At 50.1% G+C, this 21127-nt stretch overlaps 1 protein-coding gene across 3 annotated transcripts in view; it reads right to left on the bottom strand.

Moving 5' to 3' along the window:
• Positions 1–21127, bottom strand: part of GALNT18 (polypeptide N-acetylgalactosaminyltransferase 18) — a 355216-nt gene that overhangs the window by 139295 nt on the left and 194794 nt on the right. For all 3 annotated transcript variants that reach the window (XM_025928366.2, XM_025928368.2, XM_086677970.1), the window contains exon 3: positions 20889–21055. In XM_025928366.2, the coding sequence (XP_025784151.1) occupies positions 20889–21055 (167 nt within the window). The remainder of the gene's footprint in view (positions 1–20888; positions 21056–21127) is intronic.

The raw sequence follows: 21127 nt of genomic DNA, 5'->3' as shown, positions 1-21127 counted from the left end.
AATCCTTGCAACAGAGGGAAAGGCTTCTAGAAATAAACCCTTGCTTAGTTGAATTTCACGGAAGTCACATTTTTTTTTCTTTTTAGTCCCTGCTGAATCAAGCACAGCTCTGGGCTCACACGGGGAAGGAACTCAATCCATTCTAACTGAGACACTGATTGAGAGGGCGATCTACCATCCTGGTTTGCTCAGAGGGATCCCAGTTTAGTGTGGGAAATCCTACAGTCCCAGGCACCCTGGGAGTGCTGTTCACCCTTCTCTAGCCAACTTCTTACCCACTCAGCCTGCTACTGCTACCACATCTCACACATTGGCAGTCGTAGGTCAGGTTCTCTGAGAGCTCAGCCTGCGATGGGGGTTCTTGAGGAAATGGCTTAACTGAGGCCGAGCTCTCCTTGTAGGGGAGGAGAGAAGCAGGGCAGGGAAGGGAGCAGGGCAACGATATGAGTTCAGCTGACCTCTAGGCTCAGTCTGCTCCACAGGGAGCGTGAATGGCACCTCAGGCTTATCCCATCTTGGGGCAAGCGGTGGGGTTTGAAACACCCATCTCGATCTGGCATTAGTTCTGGCCCATCCCCGCAGGAGGGGCACAATGTCCCAGGCATTTCTGGGTGAGGCAGCTCTCACCAGAGAGGGCAATTCCACTGAGGAGGGTACAGCTCTGAGCTTCTGGACACCAACACAAATGGCACCTGGGGGACAGATGGACTGGCCTGTGACAGTCCATCCTTGGCGGGGGACCAACAGTGTCCACAACACTAAGGCTCCAGCCTGATATCTGGGATGCTGAGGGAATGCCCTCAATGCCTGCTGCCAGTCAAGCTGTGGCCTCCTTCCCACTTCCCTGACACAGCCCCAGACCTCACAAGTGTGGCTGTACCTCAGTTTTCTGTGTCTCCTTCTCAGCACTGACCTGACACCCTTCTTGGCTAAGGCCTGGCCCCCCTAGAATATACCAGTCTTTCCCAGAGACTGCATCTTGCCCTGATTCTACCATCCCTGGCTGGATTGTGCTTTAAACCTGCTGAAGCTGTGGGCCTCTGACCCCCCCTAGCCTGAGTGAGTCTCTATAACCCTAAGTCTGGCAGGTGCTCTGTCTGTCAGAAGGACCCACTAGACAGAGACACAGAGAACATGTGGCCCCAGGTCTTGAGGCACTGAGGGCTCTGCCTGTGGGCTGCAGATGGACTTCATGGGGCAGGAGAGGTTCTAACCCTGGTTTTTCTTGACCTGGAGGGATAGTCTCACCCTGCTGCAGATGCTCCAGCATGCCTTACAACTTGGCCTGCAGAGATTTGGACAGAGTCAGTACCGTAGCTTTTTGGAAATGCAGTTTTTACAAGTATCTAAAACATGTGCCTCGTGAACCTTGGATGCTTCACCCATTTCGTTGGCGCCTCACCCTTTCTCAGTGCCCCTCTCTCCACCACCACACTTAACTCCCAGAACATCTGCCCAAGGGCTTTGCTTAGAGCCACAGAAGTCCGCTCTGCCCCAGCACACGTCAGTCTGAAGTGCTCGGAATTAACGTCCCTTGAGAGCAGCACTGAACCAATGACTGAAGGGAGCTGGTATACAAATACCCCGGCTCCCTCACCTCTCGGGGATGATAGTCCTGAGGCATGTATTTTACCCCCTTTCCCAGGATTTCCCCCTGGGTTTAAGCGCTGCCTGCCTGCAGTGGTGCCTGTCCTGCTAGCATACTCTTACTGCTGCTTCCCTCACCTCGTCTTAACTCCCCACCCTACCCGTATATCTTTCTCAATAAACTACATGCTCTTGAATCCATGTTTCTGGATCTGTTTCTGGGGGAAGAGCCCCTCCAAGGCAAAGCTGGAGCAGCCAGAGCCAGATCTGCCACACACGGTGCAGGTCCCCCGTAGGGTGTGGCTACATACCTGAGCCCAAAGGTCAGGATCCCTGCGGGAACTCTTTCCACACCAGACCCTTCTGCACTGAGGAGCCCTGGGGAAGGAGGTGGCAAGCCTGGCCAAACGTCTTACCAGAGTGCCGACACCCCATTAGGATTCAGAGGCGCTCTCTGCTTTCTCTAGAGGCCAGCTGATCTCAGGAGGTGATTCTAATCAGGGATTTGATCATCCTAGAGATGATTCCTTGAGCATGCTCATTCTTCCCAGGCTCCCTCAGGCCCCTTAACAACATTAGACTGCAATTTCAAGTTTATATAATTTGGTGCTTAATGCACCTTACTACTAGCCCAGAACAACTGAAGTAACTTGCTGAGATGTCAGCTTCATGTTGGAGCTACTCAGCATGTGAGCAGGGGGTGGGGGAGTCTAGGAAGGAAGACTACACCAGAAGTCCAGTTCCCTGGTCTTCAAAGCCTTGTTATGCAGACCCAAGTATTCTGCCTTTCTTCAACGAAATGATCAGGGAGCTGCCACCAAGCCAAGCTGCCTGGTCCTGACCCCTCCTTGGGCCTGGGCATCACCCCTGCTCAGCAGGGCCTATCTGTCCAAACAGCTGCTTGACATCTTCTCTTAGACATCTCACAAGCATCTCACATTCATCACATCTAAAACTTCACTCTGGTCTTACTCCCTAAACCTGTTCTTCCCCCAAGCTTGTGCCTCCTGTCTCAGTAAATGGCATGGTCACTCACCCCATTACTCAAGCTGGGAACCCAAGTTTCATCTCCAATTCTTTCCTTTCCCCTACATCCAATCACCAGCAGATCCAAATGTATCTCAAATCCAGCTGCTTCTCCCTCCCGCCAGCTGCCATAGTCCAGACCACCATCATCTCTTGAGTGAAGTATTCCAATAGTCTCCCAAATGACTTCCCTGCTTCTACTTTTACCCATATGGAAACTACTCACTCCAGACCAGCCAGACAGATGCTCCAGAAAGGACGGTCAGACCATACCTCTCCGCATCTAAAATTCCCCAATGTTGCCTACTGTACTGAGAATTCTCTTCCACAGGGTACTATGTGATGAAGCCCCTGCCCGATTCCTCAACATTATCTCAAGCCCTCTTCTTCCTTCCTTGCCACGTTCCAGACACACTGGCCTTCTTCTGACTCTGAGAATATGTCAGGCTCTCTCCCACCTCAGGGCCTTTGCACGTGTTGTTCCCTCTGCCTAGAACACTTTTCCATGGCTCTTCAGGTTGGCTAACTTCTTTTCATTCATTAGTGCTCAGGCCAGAGGCCTCTCTAACATCTCACCTTGGAGCAAAGCCCTTCCACCTCGGATTTATTTCACATCATCCTGTTTATATATTTTATGGCATTTATCACACTGTAATCATTTGATGTGTTTCTCATCTATCTCTCACACCAGACTGTGAGCCCTGTGAGGGCAGGGGCCATGCCAGTCTCATATTCCCAGCAATTAGCACAGTGGCCAACATACTGTAGGTGACTACTTTAGTAGTCTGTTGCTGCGTAACAAACAGCGTGAATTTAGCAGCTTAGGACAACACAAATTTATTATCTCACAGTTTCTGGAGGTTATAAACTCAGGCATGACAAGGCTGGATTCTCTACTCAGGGTGTCACTGGGCTGAAATCAAGATGTCAGCCAGGACTGTAGCTCATACCTGGGACCCAGGGTCCTCTTCTAGCTTTACTAATTGTTGGCACAATTCATTTCCTGGAGTTGTAGGAGCGAAGTCCCGGTCTTCCTGCTAGCTGTCAGCTGGGGCCACTCTCGGCAAGCAGAGGCCACCTGCAGTTCCCCGCCTTGTGGCCCCCACCGGCAGTTCACAGCATGGATGTTTGCTTTTTTTCAGACCTTGACAGCATATGTCTGCGGCTCACCTTTCTGCATCCGGCCAGAAGAAACTCTGCTTTTAAAAAGCTCATGTGATTAGGTCAGGCCCAAGTGATTGGGAACCTTTACTACATCAGCAAAGACCCTTCATAGTGGTAGGCAGGTTAGTGTTTGAATAACTAGAAGAAGTAAGTATATACCGGGGGCCAGGAGTCTTGGGGCTCCATCTTGGAAGTCTGCCAACACAGTGATCAGTACATATTTGCTGAATGGAAAAAAAAAAATGGACCTCTTTCTGACCATCTATTTGTGTAAGCAGCCTATATGACTGGTCCAGGCCTATGTGACTCCATCTTTAGATATAAGGCAGGCAGTTAAAAAAAAAAAAAAAAAAAAAAAAAAAAGACCTAGTGGACAATACAGACAAAGGAAAAGACAGACACATTCAAGCTGGGAAACATGGGTTCAAGCCCCAGCTTTGCCACCATCTTGCAGTGAGAAATTTTGGGAACTTGGGTGATTCACTACTGCTTCTCTCAATTCCTTCATCTTTCAAATGGACATAAAATACCTATGTCATGGAATGGAAAAGATTGAACCCATCTATCCATCCATCCATCCACCCATTCATCCATCTACCCACCTACCTATCCATACCTCTTCCTGTCTTTCCCTCTCTGTCTCTCCCTCCTTCCTCCCCTCCCTCTCCCATTGATACACCTGGCATAACATAGGAGCCCCGGTGGAAAGTGGAAGGATAGGACTGGATTTTCCAGCCATGCAACATTGAGGAGTTGGGTGAACAGGCATATCACCCACCGCTGGGCTGACGTATTGTAGGACTACAGAGTGTGCAGGTCTAGAGGAGAGCAGTTGAGTACCTAAGACTATGGAAACTCACTCCAGAAAGATTAAACAACCTTGAATATTCTTTTCAGAGAAAATACAATCACTTTAGGTAATACCTCAGCCTCATGCCTGAGCAGCCCTGGTCAGGAACACTCAGCAAACAACTCTGTTTTCTTTGATTCTCTGCATTAGTTCTCATGTTTAAACCAAATGGAATTTGACAACACAGACAAGCTTGCAGACACACCCCGTCCACTGGACTTAGCTAGAAACCTCCTTCAATGTAGGGGAAAATATTCCTTTCTTCAATGTCTAAGCACCTCAGGGAAGATATGGGGGAGTCAATGTGGCCACTGGGCGGCCTGGCATTAAAATCTGCCTCGCATTGGTGGTATTTTCTGTCACATCAGTTGAGTGTCAACTGGTGACAAGTTAATTCCTTCCCCGTATCTGGGTAGAGAACCCTCTCTCCACCTCCTGATCTCGTCAACAGGATCCTTCCATCAATTCCCCCGAGACCCAGGTCGGAACACTCTGCCAAGTCATATATGCAGGAAGCCTTGCCTTCACCATTAACTCTGCTGGAGATACTCTTTTTAATTTCCATTTGGCTTGGAACCCATGTAAATGCTGAGCCCTGATCTAATTTCTAATTCATTTCTGTCACCCCATCAAATTTACTGGGTGAGAAAGGGTTTAAAGAGTTGGGCTCATGAAGTTCCAATTCACCTTTCTTTCCCCAGATGAGAGAAACATGAGGCCTAGGATTTTTTTCCCCCTGGGTCTTATTTGGCTTTGAAATGATGTGGTTATTCACTCCTAGATGGCAGCGACCCCATTTTCAACCACAAGCACCACAAACACACTCTGGGACCATCCCTCAGCGTTGTGGGTCACAGGCAGTGCAGGAAATGGGGAGAGAATTAGGCCAGCCAGGGTGAGTCCCGGTGAGCTGTGGTATGTCCAAGTCATAGGCACCTGCAGGCTGAGTCAGCCCATGTGAAGGCCTGAGCTCCTGCTGTCCTCCCCTCCCCCTCCCCGACCTCCTGCCCCTGAGAGATGTCCTGCTGAGGGACATGTGGCTGCTCTAAGTGACTCTCAAACTATCTGCCTCCTCTGCAGCTTTCCTGGCCACTGGCCCCTCCCCTCCCCCACTACTGGCCCGGTCCAGGGTGCCTGATGCAAGTTGCAAGGTCTCAAGACTCAGGGATGTCTCAAGGACAGCCTCCAAGTCCACCACCCAGGCACACAAAATCCATACCTCAACCGCCTGACTGTGTGCTTTTTTGAAAGGCCGATCAGCCCAGAAGGGCCCCCCTGAATCAGTGGGACTAAAAGTGCACGCATGGCCTGTGCCTTGTCGAGTTCTCCAACTGCCCATGATGAAGGGAAGCTGCACGGAGGAGTGGCTCATTCAGCCTGTGTGGACTGGCTGCTTTCTGAGATGTGGGAAAGCAGCCAGCATGAGAGGGGGAGGGGACAAGAGGGAGAAGTTTCCACCAAGGCTGTGTGAGATACACAGCTTCTCCAGAGAAGCTTCTACGTCTTACACTGGGAGCCAGCACGACATAGGCTGTGCTTAGAAAGCCCAGGACTGTATCTGGCCTGCCCACGTGGCTCGTTCGGCCCACCAGATGTAAAAGTGTGATCTCCAGCTTGAAACAAGCCGGCCGGTCTTGCAGGCTAGGAAGAGGTGGGGTCCCTTCTGGCTGAGCGGGGACTCCTTCTCTTGTTCACCGCAGACCCACCAGTCCTCATTGCCTCACCTCTACCTTTCACCTTATCTATCTAGCCTCGGTAGGTAACTGAGTCTAGGACCCCTGAATATCACAAGGTTAAGGGCTCAGGCTCTGCAGCCAGATCCAACTTGGGCCCAAATGCTGTTTCTTCCATTCCTAGCTATGCAACTGGTAACTTTTCTGAGCCTCCGTGTTCTTGTCTGTGAAATGGGCTTGATAATAATAATACCCAGCTCACATGGTTGGTCGTAGGGTTAAATGAAGTAACACATCAAAGATGCTTGGAAAAAGGGAAAGTTCTTGTTAGTATTCACTTAGGCTAAGATTATATCAGCCTGGGGGTGGGTATAAATTAAATGCATGGGAAGACATTTACTCTGATGACAGAAATCCTAAATAGCTGTGTGCTCAGCCACACTCTGTCCAAGGAAGGGGGAAGATGCCTTCCCTATGACTTTGCAAAGTCACTATTCCCATCTCTTTGTGCCCATTTTCGTTCAATCATCACATTCATTGTGGGGCACAAGGCACTGGGGGAGGCCTCCTGGGGAAGAGAGAAGAAGGAATCAAAGAAGAAGCCTCCATTCAGGGCTAAGTTACTTCCGAGTCTGCTTCCTCATCTGTAAGATGAAGAGAGATACCAGAAAAATTAAGACAGTGTGTAAAAGTGTGCAGCACAGTGCCTGGAACACAGTAGGTGCCCAATACATGATCGTTCTGACTCCTTCCCTAAAGTCTATTAGAAAGACACAAAAACAGAGGCAAGTTCTGTCTTTTTCTCCACTCTCAAATCCATTATCCAAATCCCATTCAACCTCCAAGGCCCAGCTCAAATGCTAGCTCTTCCAGGAAGTCCTCCCAGAATGACCTTGACCTCTCCCTGGGGCTCCTCAGCACTCTCTCCTGTCACCTGTGGCTGGTGGCACTTACCACCACATTGTGTGTAACGGCTATTTGTTTACGGTGTATCATCTGCACTGGGCTGTGAGCTCTCTGGAAACAGAAACTGTTTCGACCCATTGTTGCATCACTGGTGCTGAGTGTGATGCCTGACACACGAGAACACACTCTGTGCATGTTTGCTGGATGAATGAGTGCAGACAGCAAAGCACTGGAGCAGGGTTGCTCTCTAGCTGTGTGCCACTGGGAAACTCACATACCCCCTCTGGATCTTTTGTCCCTCTAGTAAAGTGAGGGGCTTGCACTACATTTTAGGGTTGCCTGCTTCAAGTTGCCCAATGCCCCACTAGAGAAGCCCATCTAGCAAGGAGAGCAACCCACAAAGTGAGCTAGGTCACCCACCCTGTTCCTAGGTCGGGTGCTGAGTGGAGAACTACCTCCGGCAGGGCGGCAGGGCGGCAGGGGAAGGAATGGAAGTCACAGTATGGGGACCAGGGACGGGAAAACAAAGGGAGCCACATGTCTCGTTTGCCGGGCCCTGCCCTCTCTGGTTAGACTAAAATCAACGCCCTGCTTCAGCAGCACAGAATGAGTCAAGAGTCAGCCTTGGGGCTGTCTAGTAAACGTAGCCTTCCATTAGTGGTGGTTTGAACGAAACCTTCCTGCTCACTGATCTGACAAACCTGGGGTTGTTTTCTATTCCAGAGCTTTCCTCCCTACAATTCTACTTACATCTTGAACTCCCAAGGCATATGCGTCTAAAAACAAGTAGAAATGAGGCATCACTACATCTCTACATCTCATCTCTGCATCTGTGCCAAAGGGGGGCTGTAGAGTCTGTCTACTTGACTAAAGCTTGTCAGAGGCAAGAGCCACACCTGGTTCACCCCTGCCTCCCCAGCAAAAAGCATGGAACCTGCTTCTCCATTTGTTGAATGAATGCATGTCAATGGCTGCAGAAACTCCAAAGGCACAAGTCCCTGTGGACCTGAGCAGATACGTGAGGCAGTCCCTGAAAAAAAAAAAAAAAAAAAAAAAAGAACTCGTTCCCAATTTAGGGCCCTTAGGTGTAGAGTAGAGCCCTGGTTAAAAAAAAAAAAAAAAAAAAAAAAAAAAAATTCTCTTCCCCCAATCACAATAAGAGCAGATTTCTAGTGATGTGCAGTGTAGGCAGGTCCACACCTGCTGTTGTCATCTGCACTGGCTTCTACTGCACCCCCCCCCCCATGGTGTCTCCCGTAGAACCTTCCACCATGACATCAAACCGTAGCAGCACCAGCCTCCTGGGGGCTCTGAAGTACCACACAGGACATATCTGGACCGCAGCTGGGGTGGCCACAAAGCTCTAACTCTTGTCCACACGCTCCCTTTTCTTTCCTGGTGTTGCTGGAGGACACCTGGGTTGCTGTGTGGTCTGGGGCTGCCTTTCAGAAAATCAGTCTCACTGGGAGGCATTCCGGACTCCGAAGACTTAATATCAGCAGCGGTTTTAAGTGTTTGGGAAAGCAGAGGGATGATCTCAGCTTGGCCGTAGTGCCTGCATTCACGGTACCTACCCCGTCAGTACCGGTCTGTCTTTACAAGCTGCTGAGCGAGATAGGCTGGACAAGGAGACATCTCCTGTGGGCCGCACTACGGGCTGGGGTAGTATGACCCTGGCCTTTCCCAGAGACAGCTGGACTCCCAGCTGCGGCAGCAGGGCCCCTCACCCGGGGGCAGAAGAGACCGCTCCTGATCTCCTCCCATACTCGCTCAGTGCTCCAACTCCAGGAAATTCTCCCTCAACAGATGGTCATACGGCTGACCGCTTGAAGAAGGCTTTCCTGTATTTGGTTCCTGCTGGCTCTGTTAATCAAATGCTGGTCATCTTGTCTCGCCTGTAAAGCAAAATGGTCCAAAGTCCCCCTGCTACAGACTGCTTACAGGGAGCTCCTGAGCTAAGGAGGGCATGTTCTTTGCCCTCCTGGGGGCTCTTCTTGGGAGGCAGGGAAATATGTTGGGGAGTTTCTGATTCCCTAAGTCAGCTTCCTTTATCAGCAAAGGGGCCCAGGACGAGTGATGTGCTACCCACACTACTGCGAGACTCAGGTAGACTTGGCAGAGTGGCATGCTGGGACCCTGGCAGAGTGGCTGGTGAGGACAGAGAAGAAGATGGCAACAGGCAGAACCGGAGCTGGAGAAATTGACTGAGCTCTGGGGCTTGTCCAGGAGGCGGTGTCAGCAGGGGCTCGGCACATCCAGGCATCACTAAGGATGCTCAGCCCCCAGGTTAGGGGAAGACAGGTGGATCAGACTAGTGGAGCAGGGTCCCAGCCAGGGGGTACCAAGAGCAGGGGCAAGCCTCTCAAATAGGAGGGTTGGCCAGGCTAGATGGGAGCCAGAGCCCAGCTCAGGGGGTAAGGGCTCCATCCTAGGAGGGAACGGCAGACTGGTAGAGCACAGAGGCAGAAGGTCCAGTGTAGGACCAACTCAGAGGAAGTTAAGGAAGGCTGGGGTGTGGAGGGCAGCAGGTGTGGGGGACACCCCCAGGCTGCAGCAGCTCTGTTACGGCCATGCTGTCCACCATGGGAAGAAGACACTGCTGTTATTCTCCACAGAGTCAGCACTGGCTGGGCTATTAGCACATGGCCCTTTGATGTGCATCACAGAAAAGTATTCCCCCTCAGACTCCCAGTTTGAAAAGGCATTTCTGACACAGACTCATATCAGGATGCATGGCTTAGCGAACGGAGATCACGGGCTAGATTTAAACCCCCCACTTGCCCCTTGTCTGGGTGCCCTGGTCAAGGGCACAGCCCGCAAAACCACATGTGGTGGCTCTACAAGGATCATTCAGAAACAGACACAACTGAAATGGCCAGAAATATTTACCCGATTCCTTTCCACCACCATGGCCACTGGCCGAAGCACGTCCCAGTCCTAGGATCAGGGTTTGAGTCCGGCAGGGAGGGGTGGGCATTGATCAGGGCTTGAGTCGGGCAGGGAGGGGTGGGCATTCGCTACCCAGAGCAGCCAGGAGCTCACAAGTCATACGATTTCCGTGGGAGAGGGCTGGACAATGCCTGAGCACAGGAATCCGTATAGTCTGGCCAAGAGTAAGCCTCAGTCTGGGGGCGAATAGTGTGGCAGGCAGAGCAGCCCCAGGCAGCACGGGGTAAATGTGAGAGCCTCCAGGACCACTGCAGAATTCAGTATGAGGCCGCCTCCATCTTGAGGTTCCTGGGTGCCTGCTGCCAGTCTTATGGGTGGGCTATTCTAGTCACACCAGTCAGAGGCATGGGGGTGGTGGTGACAAGAAGCCTTCAGCTGAGTGGGCCGACAGCCCATGTGCCTGGCTGTATAAACACCTTTAAGCTGCCTGAGCCTTGGTTGTAATTAGATTAGCTATATGGGATTCTTTAAGCTCCATAAAGCACAATACTGTCAGACCATTCTTTTCCTCTGCTTTTTTTTTTATTTTTGCAATTATTCCAGCTGCATGCAAAGCTGTTGGTATTTTTACAGCTTGGAATGAGTATCTCTTGTGTAGGACAGCATCTTTGAAACATTAAACAATGATTAGGCAGCCTCTGGGCCAAGGGATGATGGGGTCTCCGCAGGGGGTGGAGGGGGACCCAGCAGCTGGTGACAAGCAATCTGGGAGTTCTGATTCTACTTCGTCACTACTCTGTGATTTTCTTACCACCGATTAAAAATAACAGTGACTCACAGTTGTGCAATGACTTGTCACTCATCACGACCGTGAAGGTGGCTCCAGGTAGTGGTGGAAGTGGCTCAGCCACTATCTGTGGGTCTTGTCCCTCCCCCCGACCGCCACTGCTCACAGAAGCCCAGTGTGATGGACCGAATCTGCACACCCCCCAGATCCATACAGTCAAGTCCTAATCCCCAACATTATAGTATTTGGAGGTGGGGCCTTTGCGAGGTAATCAAGGTTAGATAAGGTCATGAGTGTAGAGCCGCATGATGGGATTAGTGCCCCCTTATAAGAAAAGACGCCAGTACTTGCATTCTGTCCACACACAGGCAGCAGGGAAAGGCCATTTGAGGACAAGCCAGAAGGCAGCCATCTATAAGCCAGGAAGCAGGCTTTCCTCAGACACTGAATCTGCCAGCACCTTGAACTTGAACTTCCAGCCTCCAGAACATGGGAAACAAATGTCGCCCAGTCTATGGTATTTTGGTACAAAACACGGTACATGGTGTAAAAGCCACCCAAATGGAGTAAGACACCAGGTGCACCCATGCGTGCACACATTGCTCACACACGTTCACACCGCATCAGCGCACGTTCACCTGGTCACAGCCACTCACTCATACACGTGCGCACATAGACACGCCAGGTTCTCTCCGTTTCAAATGAAATAGGAAGCTGCCCCTCTCACGAGATGACCTGAGCACGGCTCTTCAGTTTCCTCTCAGTCCCGACACAAGCCTAGCCGCCTCCATGAAACACGTCTCCTTCCTACTGAACCCGGGCAAAGCTCCTGCTGAGGAGACAGCCACTCCCTTCTCTTAAGTTCCTTCTTCGCCTCTTTTGCTGGCCCTGTTGCCCAATGCCATTCTCTCTCCAGAGAATGAGGCCAAAATTCCATTAATTCTTTTGGAGTCTGAGATCCACAGTGCATGAGAGGCAGCCTGTTTAATGGTCGAGGGAGTCAACTCAGAAGCCAGACAGCCTGGGTTCAAATCCTATGTCTGTGTGACTTTGGACAAGTTCCTTAGCTCCTCTGTGCCTATTTCCTTATTATATAGAATGATATCGTAATGGTTCTTACCATTATCATACAGCACTGATTAATTTATAAAAAAAATCCTTAGAAAAGGCCCTGGCACATGTTAAGTGCTCACTGTGCTGGTGCTGCCTGATTCGTACTTCATCTACCCAGAAGCACTGGGAGTCACTCTGGTCAGAGGCCCAGGCCTGGAGAAGTGAGGGTCAAAGCCCAGCCCTGGGCAGAGGCAGCCCACTGAGCGGTGGTCTAGCCGGGGGCATGGAACACAGCCTGAGGAACCACTCATGTCCACACCTGCCAGCTGCCCTTCACTGAGGTAGATCCAGGACCTGTACCTGGGAGGGGTCTGGGGGAGGCTAATCCATGCGAGACTCTGGGACACAGGTCTACCATTTTATTTAGCGTGGGGGCTAGGGGGTCATCCTGGATTTGATCTACCCTCCGCAAGAAGTAATGGGGTGGGCTGCTGTCAGGGGAAAATCAGACACGAAGGAACCTATGTCCACATAGCTGAGCACAAGACCAGCTCCTGGTGCCAGTTCTCATGCTGTTCCCGCCCCACATGGGGGCCTTACCTCCATGATGGTCTTTCTCTCCAAGAGTGGACTCATAGGCTCCCTTCTGATTAGGAGGCTGCCCAAAGCTTATTTCTAAATTAAATAGTCTCACTCCTCCAAAAAATAAAAGAAAAGCCCCCGGCCTCCTAGCAGTGTGACGAGTAGAGAGACACGGGTTCCAGGACCAGGGGATCTGGGTTTGAATCCCCATCTAACCATGGCTTGGCTATGACCTTGGGCCGTGGTCACTTTTTATTTTCATCTGAGACTTAGCTTCCTCCTCTACAGAAACAGAGATGGTAACCACACCTACTTCCCTAAGGGATTGTGAATGTCCTTTTGTAACCAGTTTTATTGAGTGACTACTATGTGCTGAGCACTGGGCTAGTTGGTGGGACACTGAGATGAGTGGCACCCTGTCTAACACTGGTCACCCTGGCTAACCTGTGCTAAATTTCTCACTCTAATTTCGTGAGTAAATAGCCAGTACAAATAGTATGTGAGGGAGGCAGTCAGAGGCTGTGTGAGTGCTAAGGTGAACTTCCTGATCCAGCTGGCAGGCAGAGTGCAGAGTGATGGAGGGCTTTCTGGAAGCGCTACCACCTGAACGGTCCCTGAAGCTTGATTTGGGTGAAGGGGGTGGGCTGTGGGAGGACAGTCATTCTCAGAAGAGGGCTAAGCAGGGCAAATGGCCCGGAGCACCATAACAAAACCAAACCTGCCTGGCCTTGGCTGGGCTTCCACAGCCATATAGAGTGCAGACAGCAGGAAGACTGAACATGGGGCCACGTAGGGACACAGCATGGGGTTGAGGAGAGAGCCCTCATGAGAGTCAGAGGACCCAAGGTCCTACCTCAGCTCTGTCACCCACATACTATAGGGCCCTGGCAAGTCTCTGTCCTACACAGGTCCTCAGTTTCCTCCCAAGAGCCAGGTGGGGTTTGCCTGGTCTTCTGTCTGTCTCTCCAACAGCATGGTGGGGGAGGGACAGCCCCATTTACCCTGTCTGTGGAGGCTGCCTGGTTCTATGACTCATGCTGCCAACATTTGTTGAAGATTTCGAGCAAACGTGACCAGTGAGAAGGCTGCATCCATGAGCGAAAGGTATGCATCACCCAGGAGAGAGACCATCCAGCTTCAAGGGTGTGAGGTTCTGGCAACTGGCCATTCTGTTGTTGGAGGGCAGAAGAGGACACACATCAGGCTGGGTGAGGTTGGCCAAGTCACTGCCAACCAAGAGCAGACTGAGACCTCCAGGGAATGGTATTCTTTTTTTTTTTTTTTTTTAATATTTATTTTGAGAGAGAGAGAGAGAGAGAGAGAGAGCGCCAGCATGAATGGGGAAGGGGCAGAGAGAGACAGAGACACAGAATCTGAAGCCGGCTGGCTCCCGGCTCCGAGCTGTCAGCATACAGCCCAATGCAGGGCTCAAACCCACAAACCATGAGATCATGACCTGAGCCGAAGTCGGATGTTTAGCTGACTGAGCCACCCCGGCACCTCAGGGAATGGTATTCTTAAAAGAATATTTGATATTGCCATTGCTTTGATATGCTTTTAGTCACAACAGTCAGATTCATTTTAAAATTTCAAATAGCATGAAAAGAAGGGTGTATGATTTTTAAGTTTATCAAAAGAGGACACGAGTTAAAAAAGGAAATACAGAAAGTGCAGAAAAGGAAATGGTTTTGGAAGTGGACGTGGCTGGATTGTGGAATACGGTGACTCTGGGACAACCGGTGAGGGGACCTGAAAAGGCTCATGTTCATTGAGCACCTGTCCTGTGCCAGGCACTGGAATACCTGTGTCACATGAATGAGCTCACAATGGGGGAGAGGCAAATGCTTAGCTGTGTGCTAAAGTACTAGCACAAAGTAGTGGCCATCAAAAACCTGTTGGGGGAATGAATGAATGAATGAATGAATGAGTGAATGAATGAAGTGAACGAACAAACAGGTGAATGCCAAGAATCAAAGGCAGGGATGATTCTATCAGTTGCAAATGCTGGTGCTTCCCTCCCTCTGGAGATCCATAAAGGTTAAATCATTCAGTCCCAGATAAAGACATTGGCCTATTGGGATTCACTAAGAGCATGGTAATTAAAACCAGGAGGCTCACAGCCGTGTTCCCACCATTTCTTGAGATAACAGGATGAGGAGCCAGGGTGGGGAGACATTGTCTCAGAGCTACAGGGCAGGTAGGGCATGGCCTACCCTGGCAGGAATGCCTGCAGACATTGGGTAACATTGAAGGGAGGAGGCTTGGGGTCAGCCATCTGACTCTGTGCATAGGACCTGAGTTCAGGCCACGTTGGGGGTAACAGCAAGAGAAGCTCTGCATCCTGCCCGCCATTCACGTCATCTCCCTGGGATGCAGCAGGGAGGTCCCAAAGGCCCCACCGGGGGAAGAAACACTCCACCCAGCAGTGCCTGCTGCCTGAGGCTTGCTCTGGGGGAGCTTAAATGCCTGTCGTCCCAAGGTCCTCAGCTGCAGTACAGATGAGGGACAACAGTTAGAACAGTGATTCCCAGACAATGTCCCACTGCATGAGAATGCTCTGGAAAGTTTACTAAAATGCAGATTCCGAGCCCTGCCCCAGACCTACAGAATCAAAATGCACTGATTCATTCAATCACTATCTAGTACATCCCTACAACTACCAGGCACTACTCTGGGCACTGGAGACAGAGCAATGAACAAACCCCAAGTCCCTGTCTTCATGGAACTTACAGACGGGTGGAGTGAAAATGTACAAATAAATAAAGGAAGGTAACCAAGTGAGTACAGTATAACAGATGTAGTAATAGGTGCTGTGGAAGAAAAGAAGTGAGGAAGGGATGAGGAGTGACAGGGGTAAGGGCTGCCACTTTAACCAGGGTGCTATTTTAAAGATTTGAGCAAAGTCCTAAAGAGGCAAAAGAAGAAGCTGTGGGGCAGTAAAGGCCTTCCAAGTGAAGGGAGCTGCAAGTGCAAATGTCCTGAGGCAAGAATGCGCCTGGCACGAATCTCTGTATTTTTCATCAAGCTCAAACGCTCAAGTCTGAGACGACATTAGTAGAATGACCACATCCTACACAGGAGCTGCCCCCTGAAAGAGTGGAGCTTGTTTGGGATATTGCTAAGGAGGCAGAAAAACAGGGACTCAGACTCTCATACAAGGACCATCTGCAGAGCCTCCAGCCCTTGGCTTCTGAGGGAGAGAGCTAAAGATCTAGAGAGGCTTGGATGAAGAAGGCGGTCACTGACGGTCCCTTTCCTGTGTCTGTGGAAACACAAGCCTGACCCCAAACAAAAATGCCTTCAGACTCTCAACTATAGAGAACAAACTGAGGGTTGCTGGAGGGGAGGTGGGGGGCGGGGGGCTGGGCTAGACAGGTGATGGGCATTAAGGAGGGCACCTGTTGGGATGAGCCCTGGGTGGTATATGTAAGCGATGAATCACTAAATTCTACTCTTGAAACCAATTTTTAAAAAAAGGCAAAAGAAATGCCTGTGGAGGAGGGGCTTGGGGGACACGAGGTACCAGCACACACACAACGCGTGACACTGTCTGGGGAGATGTCCGGAAGGCTCTATACTCCCGCTTCATTTAGAGTTGCAAACACAGATGCCCCTTCCATCATGCCTTATCGCATTCAAGCCTCTGAACAACTCCTGAGGTAGGAATTCCACGTCCCAGTTTTACAGATAAGAAAAATAGGGTTCACAGAGGTCAAGAGCACGTAGCCAGGAAGAAGCTAGAAAGAGCTGGAACTGAAAAGCTGGCCGAAGGCCCATTTCTGCGTTCTTCCCACCAGAGCATACTGTTTCAGGAGGGAGAGAAAAGCAAGAGTTGCCTTTAAGTAGTGGTTACACATCAGCTGTTATTATTACTGTTGTTGCAGTTGTTGTTATTGTCATTTAGACTCACCCTGGGGGCACCCTTCACACCTTGCAGCTTACATGGCCCTTTCACTGCCATTACTTCACTGTCACTCACTTCCATTGTCATTATCCTTGGTGACTATGGGGCAGGTAGGGCAGGGCCTGAAATCCCCACAGGGCACATAAAACCAAGGCAAGGACCCACGGCCAGGAAGTGGCAGACCTGAGACCAGAAACAGGAATCCTATTAGGTTTCATATCCTTTTATTTATTTGCAGGACTCTCTGATGTCAGGGGCTAGATTCCCGTCATGCTCTTGGCCCAGGCTGGGTGCCCCATAAACATCTGTGGAACTGTACTGACTTGGCCTGACATGAAATAAACATCTCGCTCTGTGCTGAGCGAGATGATGCCCAAGAGAAGCAGGCCCCAAATGGAGCCTGAGCAGGAGGATATCGTCCTAGCCACCTTCCCCCAAGTCGGGCTGGTCTGGTCTGAAGGGTCCTCAAGCCCTTTGCTAAGCATGATGGCTCACCTCTTTCAAGGGCCACAGTCTCCAGGGTTTTTTCTGCCCTTCTTGAGAGCTCAGCTCAGACTGGTCTTGAGGAGACCCATTCCGGATCGCCTCCCTGCCCCATTCCACACAGGGCAACCCCAGCTGCCACCAGTCCCCTTCCCAACATGCCCCCACCCACCCAAGGTCTTGTAAAAGCTGTAGGATACTGAGACTGAGCACTATTACTCTGCCAGCCTCCTGGCACCCCTTCTTGTACCCCTCATTGCCTCCAGCTATCTCCCTGTTCACCCATCTGCTTCTCCTGAGTGGTACAGAGATGGGCCCTTTCTTCCCAGAGGCAGCCCTCACTTCTGTGCCCGGGATCCCCTCCTCTCCTCCCCCTTCAGAGGCCTTGGCCTCAAAGGCCACAGGCAACCCCCCCTCCCCAGACCAATGGAATTACCAGAGCCAAGAGATGGCCACCCAGATTGTGTAAAAGCTCCCCGAGCAATTCTAATGTGCAGTCAGGGTCTTGAGAACAACCTGCCTTTCAAAAAAAGAAATACAATACAATACAATACAATACAATACAATACAATACAATACAATACAATACAATACAATACAATACAATACAATACAATACCATACCATACAATATAGTGCAATACAACTGAATAACATAAACCAGACTATAATAGAAAATATCACCGTGCTTCACACATTAGAAGGCTAACTATTGTTTCTTAAAAGTTTTGTTTCAATAGCGTGTGCTATTGTATGAGTGTGAGTACGTGTGTCATCCTGGGTCATGATGTGCACGTATTTCTTACTACAGATTATGGTTAAAATTTGTGTAAGCGTGTGTAAGTGTGTGTGAGTGAGAAACATTGCTCCAGAATCATTAGGATCTGATTCTCTCTTGCAGCCAAAATCCCTGACAGAGAAAAGCTACCTCCCTGTCTGCTCTTCATCTTTAAATGGCTTCCATAGCCCCCATCCCCAATACTTTCCTAAAGCTTCCTGCTGCACCTTCCAAATACGGAGGCTTCTTCCCAGACTCTGCGTGCTCCCACCGTCTGTGGGTTCATTCAAATAAATGACTCTCACTTCTGGAATTCTCTCTGTCCAAGGAATCCGTCATCCTCCAGATTTCTCCTGCCCTTTCCCGTTCCGTCTCTCACCAGCTAACCCTCTTCCTCCTGACTCTTTAATGTCTCATGCTCAGTATTCTCTCAAGCTTCTATTTTTATTCTTCCCTCTTTTCTTTGCCACCATCTCCTCCCAGGCAGTGGCTTCAATTATTCTGTGCATAAGACTCCAAATTCACGTTCCCACGGTTCCCTCTCTGGAGCTCCAGCTGTGTAGTTGGCGAGCTATGTGGCAGTCTCCTGGGAATGCGGGGGCGGGGTGGGTAGGGGTAAACACTGATGGCCTTCAATTTGGTCATTCGCTTGACTGTGTCAGGCAGGTGAAGCAAACGGGGACGATTATTATTCCTATTTTACAAAGGAAGAAATGAAGATTCTGAGACATCATGGTCACTCATCCAATGGTGGAGAGGACCCTACAGCCCATGTCTCGAGACTTCAGAGTTCTTTCCCTTCACATCATGGACTGGAACTCATGTGTACAAGAGCAAAGCTACATCTTACCCATTAAACCAGAGGTTCTCAACCAGAGCTATGCAACACAGCCATTAAGAATGCTTTTTACTTTTTTATTTTTATTTTAAATGTTTATTTACTTAGAGACAGAGCGTGTGTGCACATAGCAGGGGAGGGGCAGAGAGAGAGACAGAGAGAGAATCCCAAGCAGGCTCTGCTCTGTCAGCACAAAGCCAGACTCGGGGCTTGAACTCATGAACTATATCATGATCTGAACTGAACCCAAGAGTCAGATGCTTAACTGAGCCACCCAGGCATCCCAAGAATGCTTTTCAAAACAGAGATGGCCAGATTCCACCTCAAACTTACTGAATTAGAATCTTCTGAGAGAGATGTTTGTTTCAGCCTTTATATTTTGAAGTAATTACAGATAACACAGGAAAGTACACAGAAATGTACAGGGAGGTTCCACACACCTTCACCCGGCCTCCTGCAACGTTAATATCTTACACAACTACAGTCCAATATCACACTGTGATATGATGTTGCCCCCATCCGCGGAGCTTTTCAGATCTCTCCAGTAAGATGTGTACCCATTTGGGCGTGGGTATGTAGTTCTGTGCAATTTTGTCACATGTAGCTTTGGGTAACTACCACCATAGTCATGATTCTTAACTTTCCCATCAGCATAATACTCCCTAGAGCTCAGGGTTTGAAAGCTTCCATCCTTGAAGAACCCCACCGCTCCTCCTCTTCCCTCTCCTGGGAAGGCACCATCATCCTCAGAGCCACCCTGGCTTGAAACTGAGCCATAATTCGCTAGCCCTCCTTTGGTTCATCTGCCCATAGCCTATTAGTCAAGAGATCCGGAAGATGCTTCCTTCATAATATCTCTCTGGCCAGTATCTTGCCTTTGATCCTCATACCCACCTCTATAGCACAACAGAGCCTCAGGATGCCTCGTGACTGGGGGATGTCCTCACCCTTGAAAGGATGGCTCATTCATCCCTTACCTTCTCACATGTAAGAGGAGAGGGGCCAGCAGGCCTGGGTGCGGCAAGGTAGGGTGCACGGGTGGGCTAGTCAAGCTGTTCTCCCCTTGCTCAGGCATCCATTCCATGGACACAGGCCAGATAATAGCAAGTAGCCGTGAGAAGCAGAGGCTGGGCCCCTTCCTGTCTCCTGCATTAACAATCACCTTTAAAACTATGCTGCCTGTTTGCTACCACTCTCTGATGTCTTTTCCTCCCTTTACAACCACGGAACAATTAGAGTCAAGTGATCCATAAGCACTGCCCTTCAGAAAGCTCTAAAATCCGCTTCACAGCGCTGCTCTACACTTCTTACTACATGGTGATAAAATGAAAAAGAAAATTTGCTTATTGAGATTAAATATATTTCAATTATCTGATACGTTTCAGCTTTAATTGATAACAAAACACAAATTGCCCATCTGAATTTCTCATTATAGCAACGATTCACTGGAAAATTTACTACCTGACACCAGAGAAAGCACTAAAGATAACACAGGCTCAGTGACTCTCTGATCCCGTGCCCTAGCAGCCTAGTATTTAGTATCGTGCATTATCCAAAGCACATCCATATTAATCATCCTATCAAGAGCACTGGTTTTAAAACCATCTCAGTACCTGGTCTCTAAGTTTGGAAAATGTTATGGGGTGGTTGGTATATGTAGGTATCAGAGGCCCCAGAATGTGCCCCAAGGGAAAGAGGTAGCTGGTAGCATGGCTGGAGAAGGGGAGAGAGAAGGGGTAAGGGCTTCAACAAGTGTTTGTGGGCCACCCGAGGCTTTGCGGAGGCCGGATGGAACAGGGAGCAGGGCATCCAGCAAAGAGGACAGACTTTTTACAGCTCTGTTGCTGCCACCGTGTTACACGCCCACTACCAGCCCCACCATCGAGACCCCTGCAAACCAGCGCCACACCCAGCACCATCAACACCTCTGCTATCATCAGCACCACTGCTGAGACAACACCAACAATCTTCCAGGAAGAGGCCAAGGGATACCACAAACTGAAATGATGCTTCACAGAAAAGAGTCGCTGTGCACGTGGTGCAATGTTCACCGTGCATGTGGTGGGGGTGGGGGTCAGGGCTCTTTATCCTACACTGCACTAGAATGTTAGAGGAGAGAGTGGACAGCCAATGAGGAAAAGCTTAGGGACCAGGCCCCTTCAAGATGCAGAGAGGGTACACCTATGGAGTGAACCTTCCAGAGCCGTGACCATCAAGAATCTCTCATCTCTGAAGCAACATCTCATTGAAGGAGCAGTCGTAGAGAGCCTTAAAAAATGAGAACTGCCCCCCCAACAGAGGCTCAACCCTCTGCTGAGATGTCAGGCACAGAGCAGGGTACAGGGCTCAAGGGAGTTTAGGCACTCACCGTTGCTGCTGTTGTCATCCACCAGGATGATCTCCTTGAGCAGGTGTGGAGGTGTGCGTTCAATGGCTGAGTGGATGGAGCGCAGTAGCACTGAGAGTGCTTCGTTGACGAAGATGAACACGATGCTCACCTCTGGCAGGCTATCGGGGAAGGAGAGGTTGCGGCACCTACAAAGAAGAAAAGCCAGGCTCTTGGATCTGTCCGTGACTCAGATGCGGGGCACCCCAGGTACTGACCCA

Source organism: Puma concolor, chromosome D1, assembly GCF_028749965.1.
Source record: "Puma concolor isolate L17-30 chromosome D1, mPumCon1.1.hap2, whole genome shotgun sequence".
Taxonomy (NCBI): domain Eukaryota; kingdom Metazoa; phylum Chordata; class Mammalia; order Carnivora; family Felidae; genus Puma; species Puma concolor.
This window is presented reverse-complemented; position numbering and strand designations above follow the sequence as displayed.